General features: G+C 32.3%; 10 protein-coding genes across 10 annotated transcripts; 7 read left to right on the top strand and 3 right to left on the bottom strand.

Annotated features, from left to right (window-relative positions):
- Window positions 1-401: 401 nt before the first annotated feature.
- FG386_000739 (uncharacterized protein) lies at window positions 402-2333 on the top strand (the record flags this gene model as incomplete). Its single annotated transcript, XM_067340083.1, has 1 exon — window positions 402-2333. One exon carries the CDS (start codon window positions 402-404, stop codon window positions 2331-2333), a length of 1932 nt encoding a protein of 643 aa, XP_067195891.1.
- A 65-nt stretch (window positions 2334-2398) lies between these two features.
- Window positions 2399-2839, top strand: FG386_000738 (LSM domain-containing protein; the record flags this gene model as incomplete). Its single annotated transcript, XM_067340082.1, has 3 exons — window positions 2399-2404; window positions 2455-2496; window positions 2543-2839. 3 exons carry the CDS (start codon window positions 2399-2401, stop codon window positions 2837-2839), a joined length of 345 nt encoding a protein of 114 aa, XP_067195890.1.
- Window positions 2840-3001: 162 nt separating this feature from the next.
- On the top strand, window positions 3002-7597 carry FG386_000736 (P-type ATpase involved in cation transport; the record flags this gene model as incomplete). Its single annotated transcript, XM_067340080.1, has 1 exon — window positions 3002-7597. One exon carries the CDS (start codon window positions 3002-3004, stop codon window positions 7595-7597), a length of 4596 nt encoding a protein of 1531 aa, XP_067195888.1.
- A 343-nt stretch (window positions 7598-7940) lies between these two features.
- On the top strand, window positions 7941-10868 carry FG386_000735 (coiled-coil protein; the record flags this gene model as incomplete). Its single annotated transcript, XM_067340079.1, has 1 exon — window positions 7941-10868. One exon carries the CDS (start codon window positions 7941-7943, stop codon window positions 10866-10868), a length of 2928 nt encoding a protein of 975 aa, XP_067195887.1.
- Window positions 10869-10883: 15 nt separating this feature from the next.
- FG386_000734 (IMP4 U3 small nucleolar ribonucleoprotein) lies at window positions 10884-11750 on the bottom strand (the record flags this gene model as incomplete). The annotated part of the gene is made up of 1 exon (XM_067340078.1): window positions 10884-11750. The coding sequence occupies one exon, from the start codon at window positions 11748-11750 to the stop codon at window positions 10884-10886; it is 867 nt and encodes a 288-aa protein (XP_067195886.1).
- Window positions 11751-11875: 125 nt separating this feature from the next.
- On the top strand, window positions 11876-13186 carry FG386_000733 (PWP1 family protein; the record flags this gene model as incomplete). Its single annotated transcript, XM_067340077.1, has 1 exon — window positions 11876-13186. The coding sequence occupies one exon, from the start codon at window positions 11876-11878 to the stop codon at window positions 13184-13186; it is 1311 nt and encodes a 436-aa protein (XP_067195885.1).
- Window positions 13187-13574: 388 nt separating this feature from the next.
- FG386_000732 (uncharacterized protein) lies at window positions 13575-15647 on the top strand (the record flags this gene model as incomplete). The annotated part of the gene is made up of 2 exons (XM_067340076.1): window positions 13575-13756; window positions 13961-15647. 2 exons carry the CDS (start codon window positions 13575-13577, stop codon window positions 15645-15647), a joined length of 1869 nt encoding a protein of 622 aa, XP_067195884.1.
- Window positions 15648-15668: 21 nt separating this feature from the next.
- Window positions 15669-16751, bottom strand: FG386_000731 (DnaJ; the record flags this gene model as incomplete). The annotated part of the gene is made up of 1 exon (XM_067340075.1): window positions 15669-16751. The coding sequence occupies one exon, from the start codon at window positions 16749-16751 to the stop codon at window positions 15669-15671; it is 1083 nt and encodes a 360-aa protein (XP_067195883.1).
- A 354-nt stretch (window positions 16752-17105) lies between these two features.
- Window positions 17106-18371, top strand: FG386_000730 (ethanolamine phosphotransferase; the record flags this gene model as incomplete). Its single annotated transcript, XM_067340074.1, has 1 exon — window positions 17106-18371. One exon carries the CDS (start codon window positions 17106-17108, stop codon window positions 18369-18371), a length of 1266 nt encoding a protein of 421 aa, XP_067195882.1.
- A 268-nt stretch (window positions 18372-18639) lies between these two features.
- FG386_000729 (uncharacterized protein) lies at window positions 18640-19779 on the bottom strand (the record flags this gene model as incomplete). The annotated part of the gene is made up of 1 exon (XM_067340073.1): window positions 18640-19779. The coding sequence occupies one exon, from the start codon at window positions 19777-19779 to the stop codon at window positions 18640-18642; it is 1140 nt and encodes a 379-aa protein (XP_067195881.1).
- Window positions 19780-20555: the final 776 nt, after the last annotated feature.

Raw genomic sequence — 20555 nt, 5'->3', positions numbered from 1 at the left:
TAGTTCCATGTAGAGCCGCCTCACAAATGAACCAATGAAAAAAAAATGATTGAAGAAGTTGATTTAGAAACAAAATCATCCATTATTCTTCAGAGAGCTTACAGAAGATGGAAATCACACTGGAATGAAACACTAAATATTCTTGTTTGGGGAATAATGTACACAAGAGAGAGAGCAGCAGTTATATTACAAAGGTGGTGGAGGTGTGAATTAAAAAGCAGAAATTCTAATGAATGTCAGGGACAAAATTGAATTATAACTTATAGTAGAAACTATATAACACAGCTTAATGCATTAACCTAAAGTAATTTGTCTTGGAGTATTATTGCATCTCCAAAATTTTGATTTATTTTTTTTTTTTTAATTATCTCGCGCATTTGGATAAAATTATTTAAGACTAAATGATTCTTGATACAGGAAGGATTTCTAAAATAGCCTCAATATGTAGCATCTCCCTGGGTTTGTACTTATTTTTAAAAGAATTAAACGTACCTGTAATTAATTTTTGGAATTCTCCCTTGAGACGGTTCATAATATTTTACTCAACTGAAACAGGTAATTCTAGACATATTTCCAAAATTCTAAAAATACTACTCGAGAATAACAATCTTAAAACAGATATATATGAAGTGAATTATATTTTAAACAAAAGTATTAAATTCAATACTAATGATGTTTTTATTTTCGTCATTTCAACTTCTGGAAATGGTAGCTTTCCTTCTACTTCATTCAAATTTATCAGATTTTTGAAGGGTATGATCAGAGCCAATAATAAAATTTTTTTAAATATTAATTACACAGTTATTGGCCTTGGAAGTTCAATATATGACTGTAATTTCAATAAGGCAGCAATTAATTTAGATAAATATATTCATAGACTTGGAGGTATCAAGTATTCTGAAATTGCAAAATTAGATGAAGTTAATGGGAATGAAAATGACCTAATATTCTGGTGGGAAAATGTTTTTGCCGTAAAAATCAAAGACGATATTGGCATTAATATTTCGAAAACAACTTATATAAGTGAATTTAAGAGTGATGATAGCATTATTTGTGTCTTGAATAACCACGAAATTAAAAATATCAAGTATAAGGGTAACTGCCATATTTCTGATAAATATTTCAATTTATCTGAATTCCATATTGAATCAAGATCAATTCTTTTTAAATATAGAATAGATGATATCCATAGTAAATATGTATTTAATCTAAAATTAAAACTACCAGATTTTTTGAAATATCGAACATTTGACATTATTGACATTCTACCTGCAAATCCAACAAGTACAATACTCTTCTTCTCAGATAAAATCCTTGGTATTCAAGAACCAGCTATTTTGGAAAACACTTTGGTTAACTTTTTGCCAAAAAATGATAAATTAACAAATTTTGAAGTTCCATTCCCAAGTTCTTGTACTTTAAAGCACATTTTAACTTATTATTTTGACCTCATAACACTACCTTCGCAAGACTCAATTTCACAATTTTTTCCGTATTTGAATTCTAATGAAATTGAATTCATAACAAACAATAGTTATTACAATGAATTTAAGTCAAGTTATAAATGCTCTTTTATATGGTTTATTTGTAATTTCATGAAAAGCTTGACTCCTGTTCCAGTTGAAAGATTTTTATTATTTCATGGAATGAAGCAGAGGTTTAGAAGTTATTCAATTTCCTCCTCCTCTCTCTGTTCGCCTAATGCAATAGAATTAACTATCAGCACGTATATTGAGGGTCCAAGATATTTTGATAACTCCCTAAATTATTTAAATGAGAAAAATCCGATATATTTTCAAGGTTTATGCTCAAATTATTTATTGAATATGAATCAAAAAGATCCTGTTCTTGGGATAATTAGAACTTCAAAATTCGATTTAAAAAAATTAACTGTTCCAATGTTGTTGTTTTCACATGGCAGTGGTATTGCTCCAATGCGAGCACTTCTAAATGAACGTATGTTCATTCTTAATGAGAAGAAACAAATCCATAAGACAAATTCATATTTATTTTATGGATGCAAAACAAGTGAGCAAATTCTGTACGAAGATGAAATTGAAACATTTAAGAATACTGACACACTGACTGATGTATTTATAGCACTCTCTAAATCGGAAAATACCCATGTCAGAGACCTGATATCAAAAAAAAAGGAAGTAATAAAGAATACATTGGATAATAAGGAAGCAATCATCTTCATTTGTGGAAGTAGGGATTTTTCATCAGGAATAAAGAGTGAAATTGCGACAACATTACTAAATACGTACGGAGATTCAAGTTTTTTTGAGAATTTATTTAAGGAAGGTAGGATTTATGTAGAAACATGGAACTAACTTTTTTTTCCCGCTCACACTTTTCCCTGTTTGTCCTCGTCTCGATGTTCAGTTTTATCTTTAACATGGTGGTAAGTTTCTTTTCATTATTTCTACTGATTTATTCGCTAATTTAGTTTAGTTACCCTTATCTGTTATTAAGGCAGCATATCAGAAACCTATAGTAAGTTATCCTTATTGATCTTTGAAGTATTATTAATTATTTTCAGTTGGTGGAGCTTAAAAACGGTGAAACGTACTCTGGAATTTTGACAGGTGTTGATGGATTTATGAATATATCGCTCTTCAATGTTGTATGCACATCCAAATGTGGCAATTCGTTTAGTAAAATGATTGAATGTTACATTCGCGGAAACAACATCAAATTTATTAGAATGGGCGACGAGAATATCGTCACCGCAAAAACTGAAATGATTCAAAGGGAGTCCTCGAGGCCAACTGGCAGAGCTAGAAATAGAAACGATTTTCGAATTACAAGGGGGAGGACCACAAAACGATTGAACTGACTATTGTTCTATTTTATTTTATTTCTAGCGCTTGGTTTTTTTGAAAAAAAATTATGTTTCCCTTCTCGAAATCGAGCATAACTTAATCTATAATACAACACGCTATATTCCTGTAAAAATTGAAATTAAGTAGCCTTATTAGTTTTTTTAATTTTATTATTCATGACGGGAAGCAATGATTCTTTTGACTCTAATTTGCAGAACCAAATTACACAGTCTTCTAAAAGTACGATGTCGACTCAAAATACACTTTATTCTATTTTAAATAGAAGGAATGAGAAAAAATTAGAAATGACCAATCAATTTGCACTGAAGAATACAGTTAATTCTTCGCAGAATACATCCATTTACAACTTTAATGGAAGCAACTCATCTCCTTCATCGCGAATTATGTCCCCAAATTCAACTGCAAGCGTTTTTGTTGATATGACCCCAAATGGAAAGCACCAGCTTCATGCAGAAATTGCAGATGAAGAACCAAATCCGGATACTTGTTCTCCTAATCCGCAAATATTTATTCAGAATAGAATAAATCTGTTAGCAAGCAGGAATTTGTTACATCGTTTTGTCTATTCAAATGAAAACAATCACTTTGGGAAACAATTAAGTTCTGATGTTATGACTAGTCTACCGGATTTACAATATAATGAAACGGCAGTTCAGGATATGATAATTAATAAATTGAGCATGTCTGCACAAATGTTACCTGAAACGATAGAAGAAGCAAGAAAAAGAAATCCTGAGTTCATATCCAAAGCTTTGGAACAAACATTGGAAGAGAACGAGAAACAGAAGTCCATTCAATATTGGAGTCACATAGATTTAAACTCCTTGATAAATGAACTATCTACTGATTTGACTACTGGACTTGATGAATGTTTTGCTAATGAACTTTTAGAAAACAAATATGGTCCAAACGAACTTCAAAAAGAGAAACTTGAACCAATATGGAAAATATTTTTAAGTCAATTCACATCATTAGTAGTATCTCTTCTATTAATAGCTGGTATTGTTTCCCTCGCTTTTCAGGAATGGGTAGAAGGGGTTGGAATAATATTTATTGTTTTGATTAATGCAAGTCTTGCAACATACATGGAGAATAGTGCATCTAATGCACTTGCGAAACTTGCTGACCTTTCCTCTCCGAAGTGTACAATAATAAGATCTGGAATTGTGAATGTTATCCCCGCATCTAAACTCGTACCAGGGGACGTTATTCTGTTAAGAACAGGTGATAGTGTTCCTGCAGATGTTAGACTGGTTGAAACGACAGAGATAAGATGTAATGAGGCCTTATTAACAGGTGAATCTGAAGATGTGTTGAAAAATCTAGTAAATACAGATCTTCAGAGTCCATTTCCAACTAATCTATGTTTTGCTTCAACAGCAGTAACTAATGGAACTGGAAAGGCAATCGTAGTACTTACTGGAATGAATACCCAAATAGGAAGGATAGCCCAGCAATTGAAGCTTGCACAAAGTAGTTCAAGTAATGGGACTCCACTTCAGATAGGATTGAATAGACTTGGTGGTTTTATTGGATTTATGTCTTTATTTGTTTTGATCATAATTGTAATTGTTGCACTTTTGACAAATTACAAAGATCCTTCTCATCCTAACAGCAATCCTGTTTTTGGCATTATACTTGTTGCCGTTGGATTTGCTGTTTCATCCATTCCAGAAGGATTGCCTATGGTAGTGACTATTTGTTTATCAATAGGATGTTCAGAAATGTGCAGAAGAAAGGCCAATATTAGAAAACTTCCTGCAGTGGAAACTTTGGGTTGTTGTTCAGTAATCTGTAGTGATAAAACAGGAACGCTCACCGAAGGTAAAATGACTGCAGTAAAGTTGGTAACTTTTTCTAGAAAAAATTGTGATTTCGAAATTAATAATGGGAATTCAACAAATGAATTTACTAAAAAAGGTTCAAAGGATGATTGTGCTTCTTTCTTTTCCTTTTACCCAACTAGAGGAAATGATCCTAATGGTGGTATTTTTCTTTCATCGTCCCTTACTCAAAACAACAAAGAGGAAATACTAAATTTAGCGACATTTAACAAAACTAAAACACTGGAAATAATTGAGTGTGATGAAATTAGTCAGAGTTGTAATTTAAAACAAGATTTCAAAGTTCCGTTTAAATATGTAAACTACAACTCTGTATGTATAGATTACGGTGACCCTTTGAATAGTGACTTGTCCTATACAAAGTGTGTAAGAAGCATGCTACTTGCAGGATATTTGAATAGCTATGGAACTGTGTTAGTCTTTGATAATGATGGAAAGTTATGGAAAACAAGAGGTAATATGAGTGAAGGAGCATTAATTGTTGCTGCTGCAAAGGCATCATTTGGATTTAAAAAATTTGCTGAAGTAGGAAGCGATAAAGGAGAGTTTATAATTAACACGCCTTTTAATGAGAATAATTCCTCACATACACATAATTTGAACCCACAATATAGCAATATTGTTAAAAAGGCGTTACAGACAGAAATTACAACAACGGGAAGTTCTCCAGATGCAGCTATAATCGATGACTTACAACGTTCAACAGAAAAAAGAGAAGCATCATATGAATCTGTGGAGAGCAATTTGTTTAGTGATGAAATTAGTCAAGACATATATTGTGAAATAAGCTACAAGAGAATTCCCTCAGCAGAGGTCCCTTTTACATCATCGAGAAAAATGATGATGACTGTACATTCTCTCCCTATTCCCAATCAATTTGGTGATATAATATTTTGTAATGAGACAAAAAACGAAACTAAAAAACACATTGAACAAACTAATCTCCAAAATATTCAATCTTCAAGATACTCAAAGACTGTTGATAACTTAGATTCTGGGATATTCACGCATGTAGCTATTATCAAAGGAGCTCCAGATCGCTTAGTGAAGCATGTCGGGTATATGTCAAATACTATATTGAAAGGTGAAAAGCCAGTTATTCAAATAAATACCTCCGAAAAAATAAAGCCTCAGGAAATAAAAGAAATAGAGAATTCGAATAGACTTCTTAGTGGCGATGCACTCAGAGTTCTTGGAGTAGCAATTTTACCATTAACTGGTGAGGATTTTCTCGATATAATTTCTGAAGAGTGCAGCGATAAAAGACTCAAATCGGTTTTAGAAAGGAATGAATTAACTTTGTTGGGATTGGTTGGTTTTCTTGATCCACCAAGACCAGGAGTTGAGAAAGCAATAACTAAATGCTGTGAGGCAGGAGTACGTGTAATAATGATTACGGGAGATCAACAACCGACAGCATGCGCAATAGCAAGGTCAATAGGACTGCTTGCAGATGAAAATTCATATAATTCATCTCAAATAGGTAAATTTAATGATTTAAACATAATTTCTGGATCGATTGTTTGTAATCAACTACATGAAAATGGGGATGCATCAAAACCGCATTTGGAGAGTGAGGAATTTGACAGAATAGTATCTTCCGTAAGTGTATTTTGTAGAGCACAACCGGAGGATAAAATTGCAATTGTCCGTTCTTTACAAAGACAGGGGGAGGTAGTGGCGATGACAGGCGATGGTGTAAACGATGCACCTGCTTTGAAGGCAGCAGACATTGGTGTTTCAATGGGAATAAGTGGAACTGAGGTTGCGAAAGGAGCTTCTGAAATGGTACTTCTTGATGACAATTTCATTACAATAGTAAATGCAATTGAAGAAGGTAGAAAAATATACTCAAATGTACAGAAATTTGTTGCTTTTTTGTTGGGAACAAATATTGGAGAAATATTATACCTATCTGTTGCAATTGCTGCACAGCTACCTATACCTATTGCAGCACTTCAAATACTATTTTTGAATTTAATGTCAGATGGTGGTCCCGCTGTTGCACTAAGTGTTGATCCTCCAAATCCTGAAATGATGAAGGTTCCTCCAAGGCCAAAGAAAAGCCCAATAATGACAAGAGATTGGTGGATTTTTGCAAATGTACCGCATGCCATATTCGAGGCTATTTGTGTTCTTGCAGTATTAATTATTTCAATGTATTCGTCTCTTGGAGTGTTTCAGAGAAGTTCAATAGAGTCCCTTTGTCTTCATGGTTCTGAGGGTAGATATTTCTGTCAGACACACGAATGGAGGTTAAACTTAATGAGTATCAACAAGACGGGTTGGGTTACAAATATTGATTTTTTTAACCCTCTTACAAATAGAATGGAACAGGTATTGGGAGTTGCTGTAGGTAAAATTGATTCATTTCTTTCCCCTTCAGACATTAGTTACATTAAAGAAATATATGAGAAGGCAGAAATTCTTGGACTCGGCTGTGTAACCGGTGAAAATGGTTGGTGCATCCCCCCAAAAGGCGCAGTGGGACCTGATTATATAGACCTAGTTGCGTTCGGAACTATTAGAGGCAGAACTGCATCGTTTATCGCTGCTGTATTCTGTGAAATGTTACGTGCATATACTGTGAGAACCTGGGACTGGTTCACAGTACCTTTGTTTAACAATCCCTGGCTTCATTTCGCATGTAGTATTAGTGCAAGCAGTACATTAATCGTCACATTTACACCTGGATTACAACAAATATTCGGCACTTATACCATTTATTGGTGGCTTTACATTATATCAATAGGTTCGGGATTCCTAAATATGGCATTCGATGAGTTAGTACCAAAGCCATTATACCGAAGAATCGTGGAGAGGAGAAGAATTAGAGCAAAATTATTGGCTGAAAAGAATCTCAACAGAGCGGAATCAAGTTTAGATAGTTACCATGTTTCAATTTAATTACTTATATTTTAGTTGTCATTAATATTGAAAATAGATATGTTGAGAGATATTTAATTCGAGAAGTACCTCAATATCTAGTACGTTTCTCACATTAGAATTATTTTATTAGGGTTTGAAAAATAGACTAACAAGTTTTGTTATTTTGATCTATTAAGATTATTTCGCTTCACTTGAAAACTTGCATAACGTAGCAATTCTTTTACTTAAATTTTATCAATTTGCACTTGTAAATGTTTGTTTCATTTACTAAAACTGGCGGTTTACTGCGCAGTGAGGGGTCTGACTCCACGTGAATGTATTAAAATTTTTGTAAATTGCATGAGATAAATACAACTGACTAATGTATAAATCAGCACATGAAAATTTTTTTGATTTTATTTTGAAATCACATTTGAATGATCCAAAGTTGAATCTTTCTAACGATTTTGGATCTAATAATGCAAATGATAATGATAAATCATTTATCACACCTAAGAAAAATTCAAAAAAAATAGACGAAAACAAGTATACGCTAAGCAGATCTAAAAAAAAGGATAAAAAATTGTTTATAGAAAATCATTTAAATGAAGACTTAACAAGTGATTCATCTAAAACAACTAATGAACTCCTTAAGGAATTGGCACAAACTTTGAGAGAAGGGCAATCATTACAAAAGGATGTAGAGGTCCTTAAAAAAGTTGTATTTGATCAAGGATCTAAATCAGGACTCTTTCAAAGCAATTTAAAATCCTTTAACCCATCTCAAGATCAATACAATTATCTTAATATTCCTTATTTTCAAAGCAATATTGATTCATTTGACAATCTATTTAATAATTCAAATAACTCAACATTAGAAAACAAAAATTTAAATCAAGTGATGTTAACACAAATTCCATCATACACCAGAAACAAAATCCCGATAATAAATCTTCATAATTGTCGATCAATTGAAAAAATCGATCAACTAAATTTATGGTTGATCAGAAGAATCAAACAAATTAAAGAAATTGAGTCTACAATAAGAATAATATACCAACAAATAAAAACAGGATTTGTAGAATATGTAAATAATGGATTAAATTTCTTTGAAAGGATATCTCATGAAGTGGACAAGCTTTATGAATCTAATTTAATACAAAAAAATGAGCTAAATGAAAATAAATTGTTGATCAATAAATTGAGTAATTCATTGGAATTGACTAAAAACGAGAATTGTAAACTAATTGAAGAAAAAAACGAATTATTGAATGAAAAACGTAACCTTGAAACTCAAAGTAGAGCAAATTACCTGCATATTGAAGAAGAAAACGTTAATCTTAAAAATTCTTTGACATCTCTGGAAGAAGAACACAAAAAAATAATGGCTGAACTAGAAAGGGCAAATAATCAATCAAAAGAACTTGATAATTTTATTTCTCAATTAAAAAATATAGGTATACCTGACAAAATAAGTGAATTTAACTATTACGTTAATAATATGGATAATAAGTCATTAAATGATGAACTCGTATTTTTAAAGGACATATTAAAGGACAAAAGAGGGCAGGAGGAACAGCTCCATAAGAATATAACACTACTTTCTGAAGAAAACAAAAGGCTTGAATCTAATTTAACTGAATTAAGAACTATTATTGAGAAAAAAACAAAGGAAAACTCGATTTTGCAATCAATTCTCGAATGCTATCGTATTAAAATAGGAGAATTGGAAGAAAAAAACATTTTTTTACAGTCAGAAGTAGTTGAGTTCCAAGACAAGTTTAATAAGGAAAAAAATATGATCAATGATGCCCGTGAAAAGATATCCTTACTTGAGTTAGGAATTGAAAAACATAAAGATGAAATCGAATTAAAGTCTATAGATTTAAACAATGCTTTAAGTAGACTTGGTCAGACATTTGTAGAATTAAATGAAACAAAACAAAAAGTAAAAGAAATGAGTATTAAGAATAATGAATATGATTCAAAATTAAAATCATTAGTGCGAGAAAATAAGGAGTTAAATGATGCATTGTCAAATCAGTTCCAAATTATTATAAAAAAGGACTCGGAATTGGAAATAGCAAAAAATAATAATCAACAGCTTTTAAAAGAGTTGGAAAATGAAAAATTAGTTAAAGATAAACATGTGCAAAAAATCTCTGAATTAGAGGCTATTAATTTCAGAATAGAAAATGAGAAATACGAAATAAATAAAGAGCTTAAAAATAGATATATAATTGAAATGAAAAAGAAAGAGTCTCTGGAAAAAATAACTAAAGATTATGATGAAATACAAAAGGAGTTAATAATTAAGGAAAATGAAAATGCAGATCTTAGAAAAGAAATTGAATTGACAAGTAATAGACTTAAACAAGAAAATATTGAACAAATTAATATTTGCGAAAGGGAAATTAGAGGAAAATATGAGAACGAAATCATTAATATTGAAGAAAAAAGTAAATTAATGAAATTGGAAAATAAAAATTTACTGGAGGAAGTTGTTGAACAAAAAAAGATGATCCAAGAATTAATATATGAGAAAATTACTCTCAGTAATGAAATCACTTTCTTAAAAGGAACAATAGAATCAGATAGACAACATTTTGAAAATTCGATGAATAAACTCAAGAATGAATTGACTGCAATTCAAGAAATAGGGGATATTCGAAACACAGAAAAAGTAAATAATTATGAGTTGGTAGAATTTCTAGATATATATTCATCAAGGGCAAATAACAACAAGACACCCGAAGTTGATGATAATATCCTACCACTTGAATTACAGCAAATATTACAAACGACAACTGCCCCTTCGAGCAATTATTTACCCAGTAAAGGAGAAAATTTTGAACAAGAATCGATCGCTAACGATTTTCCGGAACTTAAATTGGTCAACAGTGAGAAGGCAACCTTTTTTGATATAGAGGCTTCACTGTCTGCACAATGTGAAATGGCTTATATAGATATATTGGAGCAGACCAAAAGATTCAAAGACCTTTCTGAGAAATTAAAATATTTAGAGGACATATTGAGAGCAAATGACCAGAAAAGTGTTTTGGAAATAATGGAAGAAAATACAACGGAACTAGAAAGAATTGGCATTCCTTCGGGAAAGCTAATAGAAAAAATTAATCTTTCTAGAAGCAAGGAAGAAGTAAATAGAGAACTTTCGAACCTCTTAACTCATGCTAGTCAATGTTGGGTATCTGAGGCGGAGGTTTCAAGAATAATACTAGAAGATGCGCATGAAAGCCGGAACAAAGCCGCAAAGGCCAGAATTGCATGGATAGAAAGAAAAGATACATAGCTTATCTTTGAAACATCACAATAAAAGCTTTCTTTTATTGAAAAATGGTCTATGAACCCATTCTGTTGACAAATTTCTCATTTCAACAGTACCGAGTTCTATTTTGTAAAGTTTAAGTATAAATCTAGGACCCAATTCGATAATTTGGACATCCTCATGTAGTTGATTATCTTTTTTCTCCCATACATAATTGCGAAAAGTAATTTGGTCATTAACATTGACAAATGAAATCACTCTCTGCGAGTTGCTCGTCGAAGTAGGGAATAGATGTTTTAAAATATCACAGACTCTTTGACCAAGGTCCGTATTAAAGTTCTGAAATATTAAATGAGGGTTACTCTGAGGTACATTTGACAGTTTGTTTGGTAGGTCGTGTCTCAAAACTACTTCATTAAGTGAAAAATAAGCTGTTGGACCATGTGGAAAGTGGGAAACAATCATACTGTCCGGTTCTCCCCTATGTTCATGAATTATAATAAGATCAGTTGCTCCGTTTGATCTACAAAGATCGCTGAATTCTTTCAATACATAACCTCCTCTATTTATTCTGGAGCTGTTCGGAATAATTAAACTTAATTCCTTCACAAATTGTATCAACCTATTGCTTGGATTTCTGGAGGTAGTAATTAATATTTTTGGTTCGTGTGGTCCAATAGATAAGTATTCATTATCAATAAATGACTTTTGATTTGTATAAGTGTCTGTCAGATCAATATCTTCCAATAATTTATCAGAGATTCCGCGAAGCTCCGTTGGAATTTGCCTCCCATTTTCAATTGCCTCCTTCAATTTAATAGTTCTCTCTACTTTTTTTCGCCTCAGAAGTTCCAAATTCTTTGACAAAATGTATTCTTTTCTTTGCCTTGCATTTCTCCTTATCATTATAAATTATTTATATTACAGTCTTCGCAACTTTATTTTGAAACAGCGCGTGATGGAGACAATGCGGGATTGTTCAAAGCTGAGATTGACTAAATCTGTGAAAAAAAAATCATTCTTTTTTTTAGATGGACGGTAATGCAATAAGTTCGTTGTCGTGGGTTCCTAGAGGATATGCAAAGGAAATCCCAATAAGAAATTCCCATTATTGCATGAATGACGAGGATATAGAAAGATACATTAATGAGCATGATATTGGAGATTTAGAGCTAAGGAGTAACGATGATATTGTCGAAAAATTTGCCGAGCTAGGAGATTTAAACTCAGAATCTATCGACCAATATGGTGATAATTTTTTCCATCATGTTGAAAAAGGTATATTTTCTGGTAACAAGGACCTTTATTTAAAAAATATCGATCTTTCTGACGATGATGAACTTAACATTAGAGATAGTGACTCTCTTCTCGCAACTACCTCAATTGAAAACGACACATCAACATTGCAAGTATACCTATATTCAATTGAAGACGGAAGTTTTTATGTGCACCACGATACTCTGATTGGGGACTATCCACTTTGTTCGGAATGGCTAACATTAGGTTCATTCAGTTCCAAGAATAATTTACTCGCTGTCGGATCTTTCAGTGGTGAAATTAATATCTGGAATTTGGACTGTGTTGATTCAATTTATCCTGTTTCCACTATTAATGCAAAGAGAAATAAGAATGACAATGGACACTCAGATGCAGTCATGTCTTTGGCCTCCCATCCAAGAAACTCCAAAATTCTTGCATCTGGTTCTGCTGATAAATCACTAAAAATTTGGGACATAATCAAAAATGAGTGTGTAAATACATACATTAACTGTTCCAATAAAGTTCAATGTTTAAACTGGCATCATACTGAAAACAACATAATAATAACCGCTGACTACGATAGAGCTTTGCAGTTAATAGATATAAGAGATGGTAAAAGCAGCTTTAAACTAGTTTATGAGAAAGAGAAGGGTGATCCTGAGTCAATTGCAGTTCCAGAATCAAACATTTACTGTAATGGAAACTCTGTAATAGTTTCTACTGAGAATGGTTATATTTCCGGATATGATATTAGAGTTCTTTCAGCAAACAACAAAAAAGACATTTTTTCTGTACATGGAAGCCTTAATATGAAGCCAATAACTTCAATTTGCTGCACCTCCATTCCAAACTTGCTCGTCAGCTCTGGTTTTGATGGTGTTTCTAAGGTTTGGAATCTATCTAGTATGACTGATCCTGTGTTTGAGAAGCATCTAAAAGGTGGAAAGATATTTACATCTGCTAATTGTCCTGATGAGGATGCTTTAATTGCATTTGGAGGGGAATTTGTAATCCTTTGGAACATTGCTCAAGAAGAAAAGGTAATTAAGAATTTTACTTTTAACAGATATAATACCCATTAGGAATCTCAAACTGAAGATTTTTTAAATTAAATAATCTTCCTTGGATTCACATATTATCAATGTAACATTGAAACTCTTCCTCATCTTTATTTATTCATATAAGAACCGCTTAGTCACATCTTCACTCAATCAAGTTTATTCAATACGAAAGTTTTTCTTTCAATTATACAAAATATTTACTTTTAATTATATGAAAATATCTACAATATTAACTATTTTTCATAATTTATGTGTATTTGTGTTATTAATGAAATTTTAACTTAAAAATCTAGTTAAAGTTATTTTTTTTGTATATCTAACTCTCCTCTTGCACATAAATTCTCACGATCTATAGACGCGCTAAATCACAATTCCGTATGTAAGCTTACTATTTGATAAATTTTGTTAAATGAGTGAACTCGACATAAACACTGAAATTCTAGATACATTAACTGACATATCTAAACTTCTAAATACTGGTTTAGATATGGAGTCAATGTTAGTACTAATCAGGCTAATTGAACTAGGAGTTTATCCAGAAACGCTTGCGGATATAATAATTAATATTAGAAAAGAAATAGCAATGGTAAAGTAAACTGGAAAATTGCTACACACATTTATATTTAGAAGTAGAACCTTGCTCATCCTAGTTAAAAGGGTACATGCTATTTGATATATAACAAAGAAAGTGTTATCTACCATGCTTAATTTCGAAATCTACTGATATTGCCAGGCGGTAAGTATTTCTTCTATTTACCTTTGTCTATTCAGCACTTTTACCCGGAGGAAAATTAGACTTGAAGAAAGGACTAGAACATTGATGAATAATAAAGAACAGTCCACTAATCTGGTTTTCAGTAATAATTGTTTATCCAAAGGTTCTTTAGCACAAAGTATTGTTGTATTATGGGCATCTATTTCTCCTTCAGCAGCTCTGCTGCTTCCTTCTTGTATGAAAGAAACAGGAATAATAATTGGGCTTTTAATAATGTTCTTTTCCTGTTTTGTTCTCTCACTGACACAGTTTATCTTGATTAATTCTGCAGCAATCCTTTCAACTGACAATTATGGTAATACATTGTTAAAAGCCTTTCTACTACAAGTTTCAGAAAGTCCAAATACGAAAGAAAATGTAAACGTAGAAAAACTATCTAGATATAAACAAATTATAGCATTATTTGTTAATTTGCCGGTATTTTTTGCTATGGCAGTAACATTACCATGCTTTTTGATTATTTGGTGTTCTTGTATTGAGCAAGTACTTCCACCATTCTCAACTTATACATCTCCTACAGGGGTGTCGTACAACCAGGTATCGTTAATGGTGATTTGTGCAGCATTTATGTTCCCTTTTTCTTTGAAAAAGGAACTACAAGCGACTAGATATATAAGTTGGCTATCAATAATTGCAGGTATTTTTTTTTCCATAACGGTAGTTAAGTACTATTATAGTTTTGCTGCGTTAATTGAACGTGGGAATGTTATTTGGTGGAAGGGTGACGTTAGCATTGTTTCCTGCATGAAAATGTTAACAATTTCATGTTTTGCGTTTTCTAATCACGAGAACTCTCCGGCAACCGGATATGAATTGACAAATCCGACTACAATAAGAACACTTATACTTTCTGGCACAGTTTCTTTGTCAATTTTTTCACTTTTCTCTATAATCACCGTTTTTTCATATCTGACATTTGGGGAGTTGACAATGCAGACTGTAGTACTTAATTATAATAATGGAAGTAGTTTGGTTATTTTATCTAAGATATTTCTGAGTGTTTCAAACTTGGTTGCATGTACACTCTCTTTACACGCAGCAACCTCATCTCTAATAAATATAATCCTTATAATTGGAGGCAATGCAAGAATTGAGGTTTCCAACGATCAATTTCTATTAAAAAAATTCGTTAAAGACCAGAGTTTCTCTAGACGGGATTATTATAATCCAAATATTGCATTCTTTTATATTGAGGGAGGTATGGACACAAATAATTTATTAGAGGATAGTATCACTACAATTGATATACGTAGCCCTCAATTGTATAAACAATATAAAGATAAAACAAACCCTGATGCAACTGTATCAAGAAAGACATCAAACACGATTATATATAGGGATGTTTCCGAGCAGAATGAATTGGAAATGGGTATTGAACAAACAACATTACACTTTGATGCAAATGAAAGGGAACTTGCTGAACTTAAAGAACATATTAACATAAAACTCAGAGGAATAATAGTGTTTATTTTTTTGTCTTCTTCCATTTTCATAGCCACCGTATTACATGATTTACTTTTACTTGTCGAAGTTGCAACCGGGTTCTTTGAGACGATTATATGCCTAATTTTCCCTTTATTGGTATATTTAAAGTTATTCAATTATGACCTCCCCTGGAACAAGTATTATACAAAGGTTATACTCATTATTTTGACGCTTATATGTTCGTTAGGTTGTTTCACCGCCTCTATATTAGCTATTAACTAAAGTAATCAGTACATTAACGAATTAATTTCCTAGATTCGCCTGTTTGATAATGTTTTTCTGTTCATCACTTAATTTAGAAGGCATTTTGAATTTGATAGTTACGAATAGATCGCCGAAGTTTGCTGTATTTCTAATTGGCATTCCTTTTTTCTCTATTTTAATTACTTCTCCATATGAAGTGATTTCTTTTCTATCTATAATTATGTCTTCTCCATTTATAAATCTCAAAGGGAGTGAGAACCCAAGAAGTGCATCTGATAAACTTATTTCCATTGAAGTATATAGATCGTTTCCTATCCTTTTGTAACGCTTATTTTCAACTTCAAATATAACGACAATAAGGTCACCTGGTTCATAGGTTAGTCTTTGCTCCCCAGAACCTTCAAATTTTATGGTGTCTCCTGAATTCATTCCTGGATCTATATAAACAGTCAAGTGTGCTGTATCTATTTCTGTTGGACCATTAGGACATTGTTTGCATTTTTTATCCCACCCTTTCTTCCTCCCAATACAAGACGGGTCATTAACCTGATGTTGTACCATAAACCCTGGACCCATTTGCTGTGTAAATACTTTTGTTCCAGGTCCTGCACAGTCCTTTCTATTACTTAAGCAATCATTCGCGTTAATACAGACAATAGGCCTGCTAAATGAAATTGTAAGTAATTCACCAAAGAACAACTGTTCAAGCGACAAAAAAACTTTCAAAATTGTGTCTGGAACTCTAGCAGTTTCAACACCACCCCTTCCATTTCCCATTCCAAATAAACTCCCAAAACCCATAGAAAACAAGTCAAATGGATCAGTTGCTTGAAATCCATCTCCTTGTTGCTTTAATCCTTCTTCGCCGTATTTATCATAGATATTTCTTTTATCTGAGTCAATAAGTACTTCATACGCAGTGGCTATTTCTTTGAATTTTTCTGACGCATCAGGAGATGTATTTCTGTCTGGATGATACTTGAGACTCATTTGGCGATATGCCTTTTTTATTTCTGTGTCGGAAGCGTCTCTACTCACACCTAGAATATCATAATATGAACTTCCTACAGCAATATCAAATAAGTATATCAGTAAAATCAACAAAAAACGTAACTCCTTCATTATATATATAAATATTAAAAGAAGAGTTTAATATACAAGCTCCGAATATTTTTTTTTTGCGGGCATAGTCTGTATTCCACACCACCTATTAATTTTAACGGTTCCCCTCAAAAACAAAGGCTATTTGTGTTTTTTTTACTCCTTGTCTAAAGAAGTTTCTAATGGTTATGTGGTTTATCATTTGAAAATGAAATTAATGAATTAAACAAGAAAGCTGTTCATTTTCCACCAAATAACAAAAAATTTAACCTCTAACTTTTTGCATTTTCATTCCCAAAAATACAAGTCAAGTAACTATTATTTGTCCACAAATGAGCGGTAGTGTGTCGTAAAACTCTCTTTTCGTGGAAAAAAATGGTCATATATATAGGAAAAGATAACTCAAAAAATGGTATTTTCGGGAGACATATCACAGAAAACGGGTTAAGGAATGTGGAATCATACTGCTATAAAAGCAGTGGAGCCACTTTTATGGACTCCCTGATGAATCCTTTTTGGGAGTCCTTTGAAAAGGTTATTCCGGTTTCTATATCACCAAACCTTTTGACTATATTTGGTTTTTTGTGTTCCCTACTGGCACAAATAATAGTCACGATTTACTGTCCAATGATGAACAGTTCTATACCTGTTAATGTTTCTGTATGTATTGGGTTTTTGTTATTCTTATATCAGACTTTTGACGCGGTTGATGGAAAGCGTGCAAGGAGGTTAAACATAAGCTCTCCATTGGGACAGCTCCTTGATCATGGTTTAGATTCATTCACAACTATTTTTTTTGCAAATATACTTTCCGCTTCCTGTAAAATGGGTTGGTCTTACAAATATTTCACTTTTTTAACGATAGTACAGCTAAAATTATTATCATTTATATGGTTAGAAAACCATTGCAAAGTATTTCGTTGTTCATCTTCAAAGTATTTGGGTGTAACTGAAAGTCAGATTTTAATCATATTCTTTCTCATCTTTTCGTCTATATTTGGTGATATAATATTATCATATCGAATGTTTTATAATGTAAAATTTGTTGATATATTCATTATTATTTTGATTTTAACTGGTATATATACCCTTATAAATGACGTAAAAACTGGATTTAATACATTTAGGACTTCCTATCAGAGATGGAACGCATCACTTGAAGTTTGTGGAGCGTTGTGTCATGTACTCTTCCAAGTATTGTTTTTATTTTCTGATGTGTGTTTGATATATCCCAATTTATGTATATTTATAATTACTACAAGCACTTCAACAATAGCATTGAGAATGAATGTCTCTTCATTTACTCATGAACAATTACCTTTTATTCACTGGCCCTTAATCCCATTTTATTTTTCGTCGGTTACACTTCTATTTGGAAATATAATTATAGACCACTTTTCAGAATTTCAATTTGCAATACTTGTTTTTATTTCCGTTTGGAATACCCTCTATATTTTCGATTTCTCTATCGTTATTATAAGTTCAATATGTAATCGTTTAAAAATACCTTTTCTTGGAGCTGAAAATAAAGTCCCACACGCTAAAAAAAACCATACAAATAATACGTCACTTTGCAATGCAACTTGTTCAGAGGAATCCAAGTCGTATTCAATATCACGTTCATCAAAAAAGAAATACTAATTTAGCTTTGTTTACAATAAACTCTTAGACTAATCTATATCTAACTACTCTTTTCCATTGTTTCTATTATATATCCAATATATTTACCACTCTAATTTCTTACAATTCACAACCTCTTTCTAAGATTTAGGATACAAAGATACCTGCTTACAGGGAGCCATAGTGGCGAAAACTAATACATTGGTTCAATGTGTTTGATTGAGAAAGGGGTAGAATAAAATTTAAAATATAGAGTTATCATCAGGATAGTCAAAAATAACCTAAAAAACTAGTTATTACTAGGGTCTTGTTCACTTTCAAACTCTAAGACCTTCTTTTCACTAAGATCTTCAGGCTCTCGTTCTATACTAATGCTCATTTGTAATAATTTGCTATTTCGATTCACACCGTCGCCATCGTCACTAGATGGATCAGGTAATCTATGAACTTCATCGATATTAGTTGGTTTTGTAAGTTGATCACTAAGCTGGTTCATCATTTCAATTAACGGAATCATAAGTAATAAACTTTTTTGTTTAGGCAATAAGAAGTCAATAATATTTAACTCATCTTCCGCCTTGGTAAAGTTCCACATTTGACCAAAATGTGGATGACCACGTTTCCCAAATTCAACCAAAGTTGCATTAAAATCAATTAAATCGCCTGCTTTTATCTTAGAAATTTGTGGGAATAGTTCTTCATTAAATGTAAGCCCCAAATCTGGTACAGGGGTTCCTGTATTTGTCACTACTTGTGGTGGGTTCATTCCTATATAAATAAAATGCTTTCTCCAAAATCCCTCCTGAACTTTTATAACTCTTCCTGTCCAAAAAACAGTTTTATACTGATAATTATCCTCAAATTCCTTTACTGCACGAATTGGATTTCCAAGATAGGACTTTACACCACATGATTCTATAAACATCATCCAGGTATTGTCAATTTGGGGGCCGTGCTCAACATCCGGAAGTCCATATGTTCTTAAAAGGGTTCTTAGAGTAGTGAACATAATAATAGTAATAAAAATAGATAAAATGGTCAACACATATTTTCTAGTTAAAACAACAGCACAGCTTCCACATCTCAAAGTCATAATCTCTGATTTTATCGAGGGACATTTAAAACGTCTGTTTCTTGAAATTTTATTTAAACACCTTGGACAGGTATGAACTGAATCTTGTATAAGAGACCATATTAACGGCAAAATTGGGCAGCTTATCCAACCAAATAATATAAATAATGTAAAAGAGGAAATATAGGTAAACCAGGAACTCTCTAACTCAACTTGTGTTACAACCTCCTCCTTACAAAAAGGACAAACGCATTCTACAGGAATGTCTTCGAACCTTACATTTGCGTTTTGATCTGCTTCTTCACCATGTTTAACTGGTTCTACCTCGAAATGTATGAGCTTGCCTTGATTCGTCATGGATGTTTTTTCATAATCCAAAAGAACCCGAATAAACTTTTTCATCTGGCGCGAACAAAGGAAGCAATTTCCACAATGAAGATTGCAAGAAAAAAATAAACAAAAAACTAAAATATTAAATATCTAAATAACAATATAAACAGATAATACAGATTATTTTTAAATTCTCACCTTGTATAATTCTGAAACAATAATATCTACAATGTCAGCTATCAACTTTGATTGAGCAATGAAAATAAAAAGCAAGGTACATAATATAAGAAACAATATTGTACTCTTTGCGTTTGAAATCTCTGAATTTATCCAATCAGGTAGGTACGGTGAAACTGCTCTAAACCCGTCTAATATTGGTGGGAATGGTAAGATGTTTATTATTGTTAGAAATGCTAATAATCTCACACCTAAATATAAGGCCTGAGATATAGATCCTCCAAAATTGTGTGCATCTGAACAAAGCACCACAACATTGTAAATTATCCCGAGGAATCCACCGAATAGAAAGAAAAAAAAAGGTCCAGAAAGTGCAACTAACGACTTTCTCCATCCTGGATGCAACTTCTCGTAGTTTACAGTTTGATTTATGTTCAACATTGGCATTCCCAAAAGTAAAAAAGTGGCTGCCATCATAGTAAGTGATATATAGTCTATTGAAGACAACAGTAGCATCGGATTTAAGGAAAGAAACGACTTCAACCTGTTCTTCTCCTCGATGTTGTTATCAACTAATCTATAAGCAATGTATGTGCGAAAACATTCACTCATAAATAATGAAATAA

The sequence above is a fragment of the Cryptosporidium ryanae genome, assembly GCF_009792415.1.
Source record: "Cryptosporidium ryanae isolate 45019 chromosome Unknown contig_17, whole genome shotgun sequence".
Lineage (NCBI taxonomy): Eukaryota > Apicomplexa > Conoidasida > Eucoccidiorida > Cryptosporidiidae > Cryptosporidium > Cryptosporidium ryanae.
The sequence above is the reverse complement of the archived record's forward strand: the minus strand, read 5'-3'. Positions and strand labels throughout refer to the sequence as shown.